This window comes from Cricetulus griseus (assembly GCF_003668045.3).
Source record: "Cricetulus griseus strain 17A/GY chromosome 1 unlocalized genomic scaffold, alternate assembly CriGri-PICRH-1.0 chr1_0, whole genome shotgun sequence".
Taxonomy (NCBI): Eukaryota; Metazoa; Chordata; class Mammalia; order Rodentia; family Cricetidae; genus Cricetulus; species Cricetulus griseus.
Genome location: NW_023276806.1, coordinates 149183397 through 149199560, shown reverse-complemented (window position 1 = coordinate 149199560; position 16164 = coordinate 149183397). Strand labels below are relative to the sequence as shown.

General features: G+C 45.2%; 1 protein-coding gene across 5 annotated transcripts in view; it reads right to left on the bottom strand.

Annotated features, from left to right (window-relative positions):
• Window positions 1-16164, bottom strand: part of Syn3 (synapsin III) — a 417454-nt gene that overhangs the window by 366097 nt on the left and 35193 nt on the right. For all 5 annotated transcript variants that reach the window (XM_027392481.2, XM_035451115.1, XM_035451116.1 and 2 more), the window contains one exon: window positions 4310-4367. In XM_027392481.2, coding sequence (XP_027248282.1) covers window positions 4310-4367 — 58 coding nt within the window. The remainder of the gene's footprint in view (window positions 1-4309; window positions 4368-16164) is intronic.

The window sequence follows — 16164 nt, the reverse complement described above, 5'->3', positions numbered from 1 at the left end:
TTCAAGAAAAGTTTGAGAAGGAATGTCTTTCAGGGACAAATGCCCAAATGACATGCTAATTGGTTTCCTGACTAATTTACTTTCTGGTTTTCCATGGCTGGAAATGAGAATGATGAAATCAGCCAACATTTTCCGGCATAAGTGTAGCTCCCACAGACTCCTGAAGTATCCCTAGCATCCATCCCTGTGTGGTTGTAGTAGCTCCCTGCATACAGATTTGGTACCTGCCACTTGGGCTGAAGGCAGTGCTGAGATACAAGGGGGAATGCCAACATGTCTCATAGTTACCACAAAGGAGATGAAGTAGGTCCAGCTTGGTTGGCAACTGAACATTTGGCACATGGTTTACAGAAAACCCAGATTTAGGGGGAAAGATTAAAAAGCAGTGATTTATTATCTATAGAAACTAACATGCAGCCAGAATCTGTGGAATCTGTCAGTTATTCATTCTGAAAACATTTCCTTCAGTTCTAATTTATGATGGGACCTGTGCTCCTTAACAGAGTGAGATCTGTTCATGTCACATCCTCACAGTCAAATAATGCCACTCTAAATATATCACTAAAATACCCGGATGAGGATGAGGAAGGAAGGAAGGAGGTGCTATGAAAGGACCACTGACTTCCTGATTCAGACAGGGCTCGGGGAAGCCACTGCTAAGCAAAGTCTTTAAAGGGCCCAATTCACTCTTTTGAAAGATTACGCTAGGGCTACTGAGATGGTTCAGTGGGCAAAAGTGCTTCCTGTGCAAGTGTAGGACCCCAAGTTTGGATTCTTAGAGCCCACACTAAGCTGGGTGCAGTTGCAAGCATCTGTGTTCCCAGTGCTGTTAAGAAGGAGGAGAGAGATTCGAGGAGCTCGGTGGTGGTGGGGGACTTCCAAGACAGCTAGCCTAGCACACACAATAGCAAAACAAGAGCCCCTTTCTCCTAAATGGGGAAGGTGAGGTCCAACTCCTGAACTGGTCCTCCAAACACCACACACCCCCACGAACCACATGTTCCTGCATTCCCCCTCCCCCCTCCCCTGCCATGAGACAGATCACTTTGGTTTTGGCATGAACAGTAAGTTGGAGATTGGTAAACAAATAGAGCTATAAAACTGTTTGTTCAAAGTCTGGCTGAGAGCTGGTGGTCCTCCAGAGAAGTTAGAGTCTTGACAATTTGGGGATAGCAATAGTTGGACTAGGGAATCATAAGATACAGAGCCAAAAAGACATGGAGGATAGGCGTGGTGGCAGAGAGAGGCTGCACAGGTTTGCAGCTAAGATGGAAGGAAGGACCAGGTGGCACTCTCCACTGCGAGAGGGGCAGTAGGAGATAGGAAGTTATATATTGGAGTCAAACAATGGGACTAGTGTCTCACCCTGTACTGGCCAACTTATTCTGCCCTTGGGCCCTCAATCGCACATGCTCTCCATGCCACCAGCTCCACATGTTAAGAGACCTTCCATTCTTTAATACAACTCAAACAGCATTCCATCCTCAAAGCCATTTCTGTTTAAGAATGGGATCACTGCTTTTTATCCTTTCTCACATGAGTGAGCTAGCATAGTAGACACTGGCAAATATTTGTAAAATGAACAAAAATAGCCTGCTTTTGCTATGAAAGGAAAATTAGTATTGGATTGACTCAAAAGCCACAGGATCATACTGAAGTTCAAACTGTAGGTGTTTTAGTATGAAGCCAATTCCATCAATTTGATGCCAAGAAGTTTGCTCCCTTCCTCTGACTCACAGGGGAAAAAAAAGTGCAGGGAATGAGGCTGGGGAGATAGGCCATTTATGTTCCTGAGTTCCAAATGGTATTTCTTCCAATAATTTTATTTTTATTCATTGAAGAATGCTAAGAAGTGGGGGGGGGAGAAAGGGAAGGAAGGGTGATGGTAAAATGGAGTAGGAGGGGTGTAGGAGAGGGAGAGGGAAAGGAGACTTACTAACAACTACAACTACTGATAGCAAAAGAAACACCAGGAGGATGGATGGGATGAGGGAAAGCAGGAAAAGTAAGAGGACAGAGAGGGGAAAAAAGAGAAAGGGAAAGAAAGGAGAGAGGAAGAGAAGATAGAGAAGGAGAACAGAGTGGAGAGATGAGAAAGGAAAAGAAAAGAGAGAGGAAGAGAAGATAGAGGCGGACAGAGAGGCAGGAAGAGAAAGGGAAAGAAAGGAGAGAGGAAGAGTATAACAAGGTTCTTTTGTCCCAGCTGGTCCCGCTGTCCATCAGCCCCAGATGAACACACAGATGCTATATTAGTTATAAAACTGTTGGCAGGTGGCTTGGGCTTCTTATTGGCTAGCTCTGTCTTAATTATTAACCCATTTCTATTAATCTATTTATTTCCATGTGGTCTTGGTTTACTGGAGAACACCTGGCATGTCCTCTCTTTCTGGGCTCACATGGCGACTCCTGTCTGCCTACACTTCTAAAATTCTCCTCATCTGGTAACTCCACCTATCCTTCCTGCCTGGCCACTAGCTAGTGTTTTGTTCATTGACCAATAAGAGAAATATATATACAGAAGGACATCTCCATCAGAAGAGAAGATAAAGATGGAGAGAAGAAGAGAAATACTTGTGGTAACTCATGCAATCCTCCCAACCACCCACCCCACCATCACAAACTGAATATCGAAAGAGCACAGATGAACAGTAAGAAAAGGCTCAAGTCTTGTTCAGCCAGGACAACTAATTAAGAGGTGGAGTTGGAATTTGAACCTGGAATCTGACTCCAGAGTCCTTGCTCTGATGTGCTCTCCTAAGGTTGAGTATGATGCCCCTATAAAGGAGGGTCTCAGTTTATTGACTGAGGAGTTTCCAGTCAGGAACCAGGAGGTCTGGAGTTCAGTTTTGATTTCCTATTCAGTCTGACCAAGCCCATGCTTTTTTTCTATATAAAACAAGGGACCTGGATGCTGATAACAGAAGTAATAATGAGGGATGGTATTCTTAATTCTGGTCTCTTTTGAAGTTTCAAAAAATTTCATCTCAGCAACAACGATACAAGAAAATGAGAGCACATCAAGAGTAAGTCACCTGCTCAACACCTAGAAACAAGAGAGTCAGGATTTAAACATAAACTCTTCCACTGTGGTGGTCTGAATGAGAATGCCCCCATAGGCTCCTATATTTGGATACTTGGTCTCTGGTTGGTGGAACTGTTTGAAAAGGATAAGGAGGTATGGCCTTGTTAGAGGAGGGACTTTGAGTTTTTAAAAGACTCTTTCCATTCCCAGTATGTCTCTCTCTGCCTCCTACCTGAAGATCAAGATATGAGCTCTCAGAGGATCCTGCCACCATGTCTTTGCTGTACCATCATGGACTCTCAACCACAGATATTGTAAGACCAATTAAATGCTTTCTATTATAAGCTGTCCTGGTCATGGTGTTCTGTCACAGTAATGCAAAAGTAACTAATACATCCATCCACTATACTTCATAGTCAAAGTCAAAGAAGATGCCTTGGAGCCACAGGTCACAGATGGGACACATGGCTTCTCATCTGAAGAGCTCCACTTGTCTGAGTTTTGTAGCACGAACTCCTTTTGATATTTCCTTTGAAGAACAATTCTCTATCTGTGATGGCTATTCTTGGTTGTCACCTTGACTACATCTGTAATTAACTAAAACCCAAGATGCTGGGCATACCTGTAAAGGATTTATTTTTTTAATTAGATCATTTGAAGTGGGAATACACACCTGTTATCTAGATCTATTGAGGTGAGGAGATCCACCTTTAATCTGGGCCACACCTTCTGTTGGCAGCCTATATGCAGGACATGGATGCTTGCTCTTCGCCTAGTTGTTCTCAATCACTGGCAAATTTATTCCTTTACTGGCATTGGTGCCTGCTTTTTGCAATTCTGGCATATACTGAAAACAAGTTGAGACATTCAGGCTAGTGGATGGAACAACTGATGGAGTCTTAGACCTTCCATTGGTAGACAGCCATTGTTGGACTACCTAGACAACAGCCTGTAAGCCATTTTAATAAATAAATCCCCACTTATACACACACACACACACACACACACACACACACACACACACACACACACACACACACACACAATTCTGCTGTTCTGTTCCTACAAAGAACTCTGACTAATAATCGACCTAAAACCAAAAGTTTGAAAAATGAATGGACCAGAAAATTCTGGAACTTAATGAGACTCCCAAGTAAAATTCAAGATTTTTCTGGCAATCTTAATTCATTATGACCACACAAGTAAGAAGCAAGGATACTCTTGGAAATAGCACCTGTTCACAAAAAGGCAGGTGTGAGAAGAGCTAGGCAAGGGGCCACCACCTACCTGCTCCACTCGGATCTCAATGTCGCCATTCACTTTCTTCCCATGGAAATACTTTGACCTGCAAAGAGATCAAGAGACCTGCTCAGTAAGAATCCATTGTCCTTTCTTCCCTTTCCAAAGGCCTGACCCCTAAAGGTGTAAACCATGATAGTGGCAACCTGCCCCTGTCCTTCCCTAACCACCGTGTGCCTTGGTATTTAGATATAGAATGGTGGAGGAGAGGAGGAAGTGGATAGGAATAGAGGAGACACGACTTCCTGTGCCTCAATCGCAGCCTCTAAAAGGAAGCCATGCTCCCTACTTCTACAGGTGATTTGACAGACTCAATCAGACAAGGAAAACATAAACAGTACAGTAATGATTTGGTGGTGTTTTAGTAAATTGCATGTATGTACTACATCAAGGACTCGGTGATCTGTCTGTTTCCTCATCTCTGCATTATGTGTCTAAGTGTCAATCACTCATCAATCCTTTCATCCACCCACTCACCCTTTCAGGACTCTATTCCACAAAGCTAATTATCACCATGACATAGATCAAGGCAAAAGAGTAGATAGCATTCTTAAGACCTTACTCTCCCTTTCCCTGATGACTCTCCGACCTTACTCTCAAGTCCTCCCACTTGCTCACTTACCCACTCACCTCCATAGTTATCCTCTCTTCTGACATGGACTGTCTTTCCTACTGTGGATCACAAGTATAATTAAAATCAGTAAGGGTGCTTAATGCCTGTATCCCACTGAATGACAATAGGAATTCTTCAAGTCTGTGAATTTTTGTCCTCAATATCACCAGAGTGTGCAGCACACCAAGGAATGCATTGATTATCTCTTGAATTAGTAAATACATGAATGAAAATATTAATGTGTTGTAGGGTTTAATCGGTGGTCTTTTTCATTTAATGTGGATAACTGTCATCATGAAGTAGGCACTTTTATTTCTATCTTGTCCAGGAGGAAACTCAAAACCCAGAGACTAAACACCTGTATATCCTAAGGGGGATCTGCTCCCAGGCTTTCTTCTCCATGTCTGTTCTGCCACTCAGCTCTGAAAGTCAGGACAGAAGGGTGCTAAGGGAGTTGTCTTTCCATATGTAATGTGAATGACCCAGTTTGCATTTCCCTTTTCCCACTGCTGCAGCAATGAAACAAATGCTTGAACTGGACACTACATTAAGCATTTCCTCAAACCTTCTTAGGGTTGGAGGCAGCACTTTTCTTCCTCCTAGCTCATTCTCTCCTTTTCCCACAGCAGAAATGTCTATGGATTAGATGAGCATTTATTTAATGTGGTTCTAACTCGCCCCTAAGTGATGTGTGGCCACAGGGCCCCATTCTAATCAATAATTTGCAAGCATCACATTTAAGATCCTTTTCTTAAGTTTCTTCATTCTATTTTTTCCCTGGAGCAGGGATGCTGCCAACTACTTTCTTAATCTTTGTGAAAAATCCTTTCTACAAACTCTTAGACTATTCCACTCTGTCTGGTTTCATAGGCCCCATTGATTCTCAGCCAATGGCAGGTCTTCCTAAATCCTCCAGCATCCTTGTTTGACAACTTTGATACTAGTGTCACTTTTTGTTACAGTATTGACAGACTAAGATGTCACTGAGGTTGGACTTTTGTGCAACAGGAATGCTTGATATGCCCTGAAAGTGATGCTGGTCTGTCTGTCTGTTTTTTTTTCTTTCTTTCTTTCCCATCGATACTCTTCAATAAAATGTGTGTTTATCTAGCCTCACACAATGCAGAATTTCATTACAAATTCTCAACAAAAGAGTCAGCACATTCCATCCCACCTCCAGAATGGCCTATGAGATGCATGACTAATATTTAAAGTTGATGAATATTCTAATTCAAGTTCTGTTGCTGGGGTACAAAATCTGCCAAAAGCAACTTAGAGATGAGATGATTTTTTTGTTGTTGTTTTTTGCTGTTTTTTTTTTTTTTCCTTACAGTTCCAGATTACAGGCCATCATTATTTGGGGGAAGTCAGGACATGAACTCAAGCAGTCATAGCACATCCAGTCAAGACTAAAGAGAAGATATATTCATCCTTGCCTGCTTGCCCTCATCTAGCTCCCTTTTGCAGGGAATGGTGCTTCTCACAATTGGCTGGATTTTCTCAATTAACAATTAGGGCAATCATTTACAGACCTGTCCAGAGAACAACCTTATCTAGTCAATTCCTGCACTAACGCTCTCAGGCAATTCTACATTGTGAAAGGATGGCACTTAAAACTAACTGTCACAATGAGTAAGTTAGCAAACACCTAAATAAAATGCCTGCATTCCCTCCTTGATGACTACAGCTCACCCAGACTGTGGCAGCATCGCAATGGCCAGCTCTTGGTTCTCAGTCATAACTCACAGTCTTCCCTAGTTTCCGAGTTACTCTCCACTCTACCCTATAACCCTTCAGATTCTGCTGTTCTCCCTTAGTACTTGACCTTCCAATCAACCCCAAGAGGGACAGGGTCACTCCCTGTATCCCTCACACAGAGAAGTCACCTTTCAAAGTCTCATAACTTTTCCAGTTTTCCCATAGTTTCATATTTTCCGGACTCAGCCCAGAATACCAAATTCCTTCCTAATGGGGAGCCTGGCACCAGGCGGACCACTTTATCCATGCATTGTCTTACTGCTGCTTCCATGGACACGCATATCTCCTGTGATGCTTCAATATGTCCTCTACTTGAATGCTCTGGGTCTTTTGCACAGGCTCACATCTCTGTTTGGCCAGGCCATTTCTTTCTCACCTTCCAGAGTCCTCATGGGTGATATCAGCTCTTTGGTTTTCTCTAGAAGCACCCCTCCTCAGCCCCTGAGCAAATCAAACTTTCAACCTTTATGGTACCATTCTGCATTGTAATTCTACATTGTGATCTGTTCCCTGCCTGCAAGCATCCAGTCTGTGAGCTCTTAGAAACCAGTTCTGTGTCAGTGTTCACTGCACGTGACAGTGCAAGTGTGACGATGCACAGGACTGAGCTTCCCACAAGTTTGTTAGCCAGGTAAGTGCAGATTTCCCTTATCTCTGCAACCCTTCCTTGTGATGCTTTGTTGCCACCTACTGACAAATCATTGGAATCCACAAATCTACATGATAGGGGTCATTGTGTGGATACCCAACCCACAGGACTGACTGCCTCGGACTTGATTCCAGCCTTGAACACAGAACACTGCAATTACATACCACCCAATCAGCTCTGGCCTCGAAGAGGTCTCACCTTCCCAGGAGTACTTGGAATGTTTACTGCTGGGGCTGGCAGGCAATCTGAGGCTGAGGTGAGTTCAGGCAGTCTGTCCCCCCCCCTGCCTGGCTGGGAGTCAGAAGTCTGTCTCTTGATGGGCCACACAGACTGCTGCCTCCTTGCTTGGGGGATGGGGGTGGGGTGGGCCCATTCATACTGGTGTTGCCTCAGAACAGCCCTGTCTGGCAGGGGAAAGGGGAGGGATGGCCTAGAATTCTAGATGCCTTGGAGGTGGAGCCCACTGTCTCTGCTGTTGACTGGCTCTTTGACCTCAGGCAGAAACAGATGGGTCCACGGTGCCCACTGGCTTTGTCTCCCACCAGCGGCCTCATCCCAGTGCCCTAATAGATCCATTCTCAGAGCTCCTTGAATAACTCAGCCAATTAACCAAATTCGTGGTCTGCCCTGCGACGAAGGGAGTGGGAACTCTGGATTCCAGGAGGTTTCTGTGTCTGTGGGTGGCCTCATATTTCACTGCCACATTAAAGGCACCAGGAAGGAGAATATTATAAACTAGGGCTGCCTGGGGTGAGAAATCCCTAGCTTGGGGCCCCAGGATATGGCGGTGTGTGAGAGAGATTTATGAGGAGTGGGCACTGAATTCTTTCCCTGCTGTTGTCAGGGAATGAGCACAAATGGGATCTACCTGTATCAGAGCAGGACTCTCTGACAGATCCATCAGCCTGTGAAGTCAGCGAGGCTAGGTGGGTTCTCTTACTTGAGGATTCTGCTAGTCCAGCTGGCTAGCTGGGATCCTCCTCCAGCCCCGCTGCATCCTGGGATGCAGGCAGGGGTACCATGGCCACTTGTTTACAAGTCCTGGGATGCAGAAAGGGGTACCATGACTTCTCATTTATGAGTCCTGGGATACAGGCAGGGTACCAGGGCCACTCATTTACTAGAGCACTGAAGATCTAAATGCTGGAGCTCTTGCTTGTGCAGCAAGTGCTTTGCACAGTGAGCCATGTCCATGGCCCCAGAAAGCCTTCTTTGCATGGTTCAGTCTACAATGATGGACCATCTTCTGTGTGCAGAGCCTTAAGGCTCCAAGGAATCAAACATGAAGACCACACAGGACTTAGTGGCTCCTAGGAGGGAGTGGCACGCAGATGGACGATAACCACCAGTGCATCAGCACAGAGATCCTATGTGGTCCACAGAAGGGACTCTCAGCCCAGTATTTGTGGGAAGCAGGGTGGAGGTGTTTGTATGGCTCTGATGAGGTGGACCAGCTAATCCATCAGTTCATCAGTACATCCAATATTTAGTGCCTGTTCTTTGCCAGGGCAAGCACTGGGGTACTACAGGACACATCTTCCTGAGCACACACTTTCAAATGTGAAAGAAAAATTAGCAATAGGCACATAGAGAGAGACCTGGGTTGGGGGGGACAGGATTTCTGATACCTGCTGTAGATATTTTGGGACCAACTCTGTCTCCTGTTCTGAATAATGAGGATTTAAAAGATCAATTCTAAAGTTATAAAGAGGATTTACATTAGGACCTAGAAGCAAAGGCATCTGGGAGGCTTCCAAGAATGCTCCAGTGAGTTTCTCACCAAAGGGCTTTTGATGGGTGGGATGAGTGAGGCTTCACCTTGCTGGGACAGGAAGTAGAAGAGCCTTTTGGCTTTAGAGACAGACCCAGGTCCTGTGTAGCTTTGCTATTTGTATCATAATGTTGCCTTAAGCAAACACCCACCACTAGTTTTCTCATTGGTAAAAACAGGGAAAAAATTTATTACATCTGCCATCTGGGCAAGAATGCCTAAACAATGCTCCAGGCACACAGCAAGTGCTTTGCCAACATTCAGTTCCTCCTTCTGTTTTTCTGCATAAAGAAGGCTGATGATTTATTATCTATATATTCACCCATATATAGGTTAACTATCCATCCAGCTTCTCATTCATCTATCTAACTCATTCACTGGACTACTACTCATCCATCCATCTATCTACCCACCCACCCATCCACCCACCCATCATCCATCCATCCATCCAACCCCCACACATCAATCCATCCATCCACCCATCATCCATCCATCTAGTCCCCATTCATCCATCCTCCATCTCCTCTCTACTTTGTATTAAGCATCATGTTGGTCCTTGCAATTGCACTGGATGAAAGAAACATCCCGTGCAAGCAGAAAGGGCTTTATATTGTACTGGAAGAGAGTCCATGATTAGGACACAGATCTAACAATCACCCTAACACCTCTATCCTTTATCATATGACCCCAACTGGTAGATCTCATGGAGTCCATAGCCTCATTTTGACAGGATGCATTATAAACTTTTACTTTTGTGAGTGTCTGGGTGTGGCATATGTGAACATGAGTATGAGTACATACAGGTGTATGCATACATCTGCCCAAGACAGAATCTCTCTCTGAGCCTAGACCTAGGCTGGCAACCAGGAAGCTACAGTAATCCTCCTTTCTCTCTCTTCCCCAAACTCTGGTCATAGATGTGTGTGGGACTATGCTGAGCTTTTCCTATGGGTGCTAAGGATCTCAGATCCTAGCTATCTTAGCCAGAGTCATCTCCCCCTCTCCCTTTTACTTATAAAATACAGAAGTCTTTTTAAAAGCCTGACTTCCCTGGAACATCAGAAACTTGGAAGTATCTGGCCTGTATTCGCACATGGTAATTGCTGGCTGAGTGCTGCCTTTAGAGGCTGTCACACCTAGCACAGTCCCCAGGGTTCCTAGTTATCTCTCTGCATCTCAAGCCCAGTGGCTGATACCATTTCCCATGGAGTCCAAGACAATCTCTGACTGAGCCAGTTCTGTACATGACAACTAATCCCTCAAAGATCTCCAGGAAGCCCAGACTAGAGGCCAGGAGAGTGGACTGGAAACCTCATCCCTTTTCCTGAAATGGCAGATGATTCCCTTCTGCCAGGCAACACTAGAGGCAGGCTTCCACAGACCCTGGGGGAGAGATGTTCTGTAATGAGGCTTGTATCTGCTCAGAGACTTGCCTCTCCAGGGGCAGGGCTGCAACCAGAGGGGTAAAGCCTGGAGGTGCCAGTTCAGAAGGTGCTATTGCCCAAGCAATATAAAAAGGTCACCGAGAAGACTTAGCCTAGAAAGTCATGTTGTAGAGGGTGAGGCAAGACTTGCAAAGAAACAGTGGAATTCCTCAGAGAAGAATGAGGTAAGGGCCTGAGATGCAGGTAAAACAAAGACCAGAGGAAAAAAAGCTTCAGTTTAGAGGTTCCTCTAAGGGCTTCTATAGTTAGCTCTTTGGGGTCTGAGCCTTTCATTATTTTCACAAATGAGTACCCAAATCAAGTTTGGACCTTCTACACAATGGGGTACTCACTCCACCCACTTGATCTCTGCCAGTTAATTCTACTTATACTGAGCTGTACTGGCATGCTCAGTTTACCAAGTTGAATTTCATCTCCATCTTTCATTGCTCCAGTGGTCTTGGTTCTATTCATTTAAGCCAGTGGGAGAAGTCCTCTATTTTGGCAGTTACATCATTGTAAAAAATGCATGTTCCTGGCTCCATTCTGGACATTTGGAGTCTACTGTGGTACGTAACAGTTCCTCTTGCCCTGACCTGGATCAACCAAATTCTTGTCTAGTAATGGCTCCTCCTTTTGCATTTGCCGGTATCACGACAGAACAAAGCTTCCTTCCTGTACACAAGTCTTTGTGGGTTTGTCCTAAAGTGTCCCCCCAAAATAAGTAGTAGACTAAATCGAGTTTAATTTTCACCAAGAATTTGTTTTCAAGTACAAGGACAGACAAGACATGTCAGTGTGATATATATTTCACAGACTGACTTCCTCTAGAACTCCAACTACTATATACTGCTTTCCTTCTAAGAATGTCTCCATGCATATCCAATAAAGCCTCATTTGTCTTAGGTTGAACAATGTTACTTTAGAAAGAATTTGATCCTACTCAGCAGGTGTAGAGTGGTTGCTGGAAACAATAATTCTATAGGAAACACTCCTCTGGAGACATGGTATCACCATCCACATGTTTCCTTAGATATGTATGTATCTAAGGCACTTGCTCAGAGAGGCAAGTGTCCTTTACCTGTGAGATCTTATAGCTTGGCCAAGTTCTTTAGAGAGACAGCAAAAAGAAAGATATTTAGGAAGAGATTTCTCTATAGTTCCTTCTGTTCAAAGACGTTTCATTGGATTTACTAGCAGGGTTGCAAGAGTGAAGCTCTCTACGATTCTGTAAGAGCAGGCTGTACGTAACACTGTTTCTGTTCCCCCATCTCTACTCTCAGGAGCTGGGTAGGAAGCTGCAGGGACACCAGCCTTTGGATTAGACAGCATGAAGACTTCACAGAGAAGGGTCAGCACTTGAAAAATTCCTCAAGTCAAGGGCTAGGGGCTTGGGTGCCACACAAGGCCCTCACTGTGTGCGCACATTGTCTCCCTGATAAAAGGGGCCGGGCCTGGGAAAACTGAGCTGTCTCTAGGCAACAGAGCTGGTTGATGGGGAATGTGCAGGCCCCTCCCCTCCCCCTGGACACTAGGGCAGGGAGAAAGGCAAGGAGGGAGGGGTGGAGGTGCGGGGCCTATGTCTAGCACAGAAACCTACCAGGTGGGGTTAGGTGGACTGTTTGAGTTAATAGGTAAACAAGTAGGAGGTGACAACCCTTTTATAAGGCTCCCTCGTCTCATCTCACCAGAAGTTCCTCACAGTTCTTCATACACACGCAGTGGCCTTGTGGAATGGAGAGCCTCGTGGTGGCGGCAGGCAGGAGTTATTCCTGGAGCTGGGGGTCTTCAGCAGGGAACTGTGCATCTCTGTTTTAAGCCTTTCCACTTACTCAAGGCCAGCTGATCGACTTGGAGCCCTCCCTGTATCTCAGAAAGTGGCTGCCAGTTTGCCAGGGCCTAGACACCCCTCCTCCAGGGCTTCTGGAAACTGGCCCTCCAGCACAACTAGCTGAACGAAGAAGCATGCCAAGAGGCTTCCTTCCCTCTGGCTCTCAGGGCTATTATATTCATAAGCAATTAGTAACTGCAATTAATTGTTAATAACAGTTACCATCCCAAGGCCTATTACATCAGGCTGAGCCAACACATTTGTTAAGTCAGGATGTATCACTTGTTATCTTCTTCTCTGAGAGAAAATACTGGATACTCAATGAAATTTGAATTTCAAATGGACAGGAAATGGATTTTTCATATTACTCTATTTCATGTTTCACTGTATGTGCTTAGGCTCATTCACTAAGTGTTAACTTGATAACCTGTGTTTTTATTTACTCAATCTGACAACCCTATTTCCATGGTAACCTTGACTGTCAATTTGATGGGCTTTAGAATAACCATGGAAACACACCTCTGGGTGGCAGCATTCATCGCCTGGATTCTCAGATGGACTGAGAATCCAGCTGTACACCAGCATTCAACTCTTTATGCTTCCTGACACCTGACACAATGTGGCTTCTGTCTCACACACCTGCTGCCATACTTCTGCCCCATGGTCGACTGTCACCCTTAAAGTCTGAGCCCAGATAAACCTTTCCTCCCTCAAGCAGCTTCTGGTCAGGTATTTGGTCACACAAAGGAGAAAACTCACTAACACACCTTCCCATAGGCCACAGCTGGTGATGCCAACTCTGAGATCTCACCCTTCCTTTCCTCACCCCTGCCCACAGGTGACAAAGTTGGAAGCAGAAGATCCTGGTTGCCATGGGACCAATTAGTCCCACTGCAAGTCTGCGGAGAGACATTCCAAGGTGTCTTGAGTCCTTGTTCCTGGAGCCAAGCAGCCAGAAGGAGCCTGACCTCTTTGTAGCATGCTGGAGCCTTTCTGTTGCCAACCAAGGATGCAGTAGGGAGGCTTGGGAATGGCAAGAAAGTGTCAGGAACCTTCCTGAATTCCAGAGCACCCAAGTGTCTTCTGAGAGAACATTCCCAAGGTACCCACAAGCCTGAATCTTCCTATAGCAGAGACAGAAGCCCTTTGAAGACTTTCTTCACCAACTAAACACCCAGTTCACTAATCTCACCATGTGCTAGGCACTGTGCTCAAAATTCCAATAGTAGTTAAACAGGGAAGACAGAAACAGCCTCGAGGTGGAACTTACATTGGAAGCACAATTTTGAGACTCAGGTGGAGAAACAGCATGTGCTGAAAAATTCTTGTGAAGAAGGCGAGAAGGCTATCACCTATCAATATCGATGGGGTAGGGAAAGAGATGCTGTCACCACCCCCTTTACACACAAAGACTGAGGCTCACAAGCAAGCTGGCCAAGACACAGAGATGATGCCAGTAAAGTGTAGGCCTTTATTCTCACCTGCCACCTATCAGACCCAAATTCTCTAGAGTTTGTCCTCTTTTCCATTTAATTCTTATTGTAGACCATGACTGACCTGTGTTCCTGGAAGTGACAACTTTATTATCAAAACAGGGGAAAGCTCACCCTGCCTGAGCTCCCTTGGTACTTTAAAGGAGGAAAAGAATTCTGTGTTTCTAAGTGCAGTTTCCACCCAAGGTTCACTTTGCCAGTCTGAGATCATGAGTGTCTGAGTGCTCGTAATGACTCCCTTTTCTCCTGGCACCTTTACACCAGATTTTCAAAGGGCTCAGGCAGGGTGAGGCTGCCTGGCTGGGGTAGGCACTTTTCTCCAGGGTGAGTCCACCAGTCTTCTATGCTTGGCCAATGAGGTAAATGGAATTCTGCCACCATTCTCTCAGCTGGGCTGTCGGATGCTGCATGTGTGCATGTGGAGGCAGAGACAGAGCCTCCTCACATGCAACACTGCATGTCCTGGGCTTCCGGTGCAGTTGGGAGAGCAGCAAGGACATAGTGACACCCAAGCTTATCCTAAAATACCATAGCTGGATCCCAAGAAGCCAGGAACATCTGTTTTGTTTGGAGCACAGAGCCTCAAGCTTTCTTATTTATAAAACAAGAATATTATTAGTACCCACACAGTAATTAGGAGAACTAAATAAGAGAATGGATAGAAATCACTTAGCACAGTGCCTGGTGGTGGGAAGTGCGTGGAACTGCTAGTGTTCATTGTCAATTGACAGAATCTGGAGTCACCTCAGAGATGGGGTGAGAAGACCCATCTTAGTTGTGGGAGGGACCATTCCCTGGGCAGGGGACCCTAGAATGTTTAAGATGGAGAGAACAGTCTGGGTGGCAACATGCTCTCTCTTCCTAACTTTGGGTTTGATGTAACCATGCACCTCAAGTTCTGGCCATATGATCCCCCCTCTGTGATGGACTTAGCCTGAAACTCTGAGCCTAAACAATTAGCTTTCCTTCTTTCTTTCTCCCTTTCTTTCTTTCTTTCTTTCTTTCTTTCTTTTTTTCTTTTTTTTTTTTTTTTGTTTTTCGAGACAGTGTTCCTCTGTGTAGCTTTGGAACCTATCCTGACACTCGCTCTGGAGACCAGGCTGGCCTCGAACTCACAGAGATCTGCCTGCCTCCGTCTCCCAAGTGCTGGGATTAAAGGCGTGCGCCACCAACGCCCGGCATAACAACCAGTTCTTTCTTAAGTTGCTTTTGTCAGAGAGTTTTATCCCTGCAACAGGAAAAGAGACAGAGCACATTCATAAATGCTGTCCATGTGACAATGAAGACATGGTCTGCCTCACAGAGTTCCCACACAGGTTCCTTGTGTGTCTTTGCGTGTCTGTTGTATCCCACTGCCCAGCATCTCCATCAAGCTGGACATAGAAAGCTTGGGTAGGAAGGTGGCTCCTGTTCCCCTCCCAGCCCAGCCTCTTGTTTGCTATCCTTGAGCAGGTTTGTGGATCTTCTGCTGCTTCCTCATCTGGAAAACAGCCCCTGGTAGGTCCACTGGGAAGTGCTGGTAAGCGTGCTGTGTACTGAGAGTGCCTATGGTTTCCTTAGTGTGGCTCTCTGTTATGTTGGGAGTGAGGTGAGAGCTAATGGGACTTAAACAAGCCACCAAGGTCATTCCTAGTTGTCACACTCACACCTTGTTATTACCAATAATTTCCCGCATCATTTGTTTAGTCCTCAGACATTACCTACTGTCCCTGTAATTTGTCCTGCTCTAGGCATAGAAACATAATGGCACCCTTTAGGAGGTGCTAGGTAGAGGAGATAACAGCATCCATCTTGATCTTTTTCAACCTAGAACTACACCAGAAAGTCATCCAGGGCTACCATTAACTGTGGCTTGCCAGGCAAATGAGGTAGACATCAGCCTCTAGGTTCCATGGACCGTGGCTAAGAAGTATTTCAAATGAAGGAAAACCTTACCATTTGTCTTGAACTAACAAAATAAACAAGGAATGGGAGAGAAAAGCAGACAGCAAGACAGGTCAGTGTTAGAGGGAACTGCAGACAACCTGAGAATCAGCTCACTGAGGGGGATGTCCTTCTGTATATATGTTTCTCTTATTGGTTGATGAATAAAACATTGATTGTCCAGTAGCCAGGCAGGAAGATACGCGGGGACTCCCAGACCAGGAGAAGGCTATGGAGAGTTACCCTGTTGCCCAAGGAATAACATGCCAGATTATGGATAAGCCACAGCCTCGTGGCAATACATAGATTGGTAGAAATGGGTCAATAATTAAGACAGCTAGCCAGTAAGAAGCCCTAGCCATTGGCCAACAGTTTACAAAT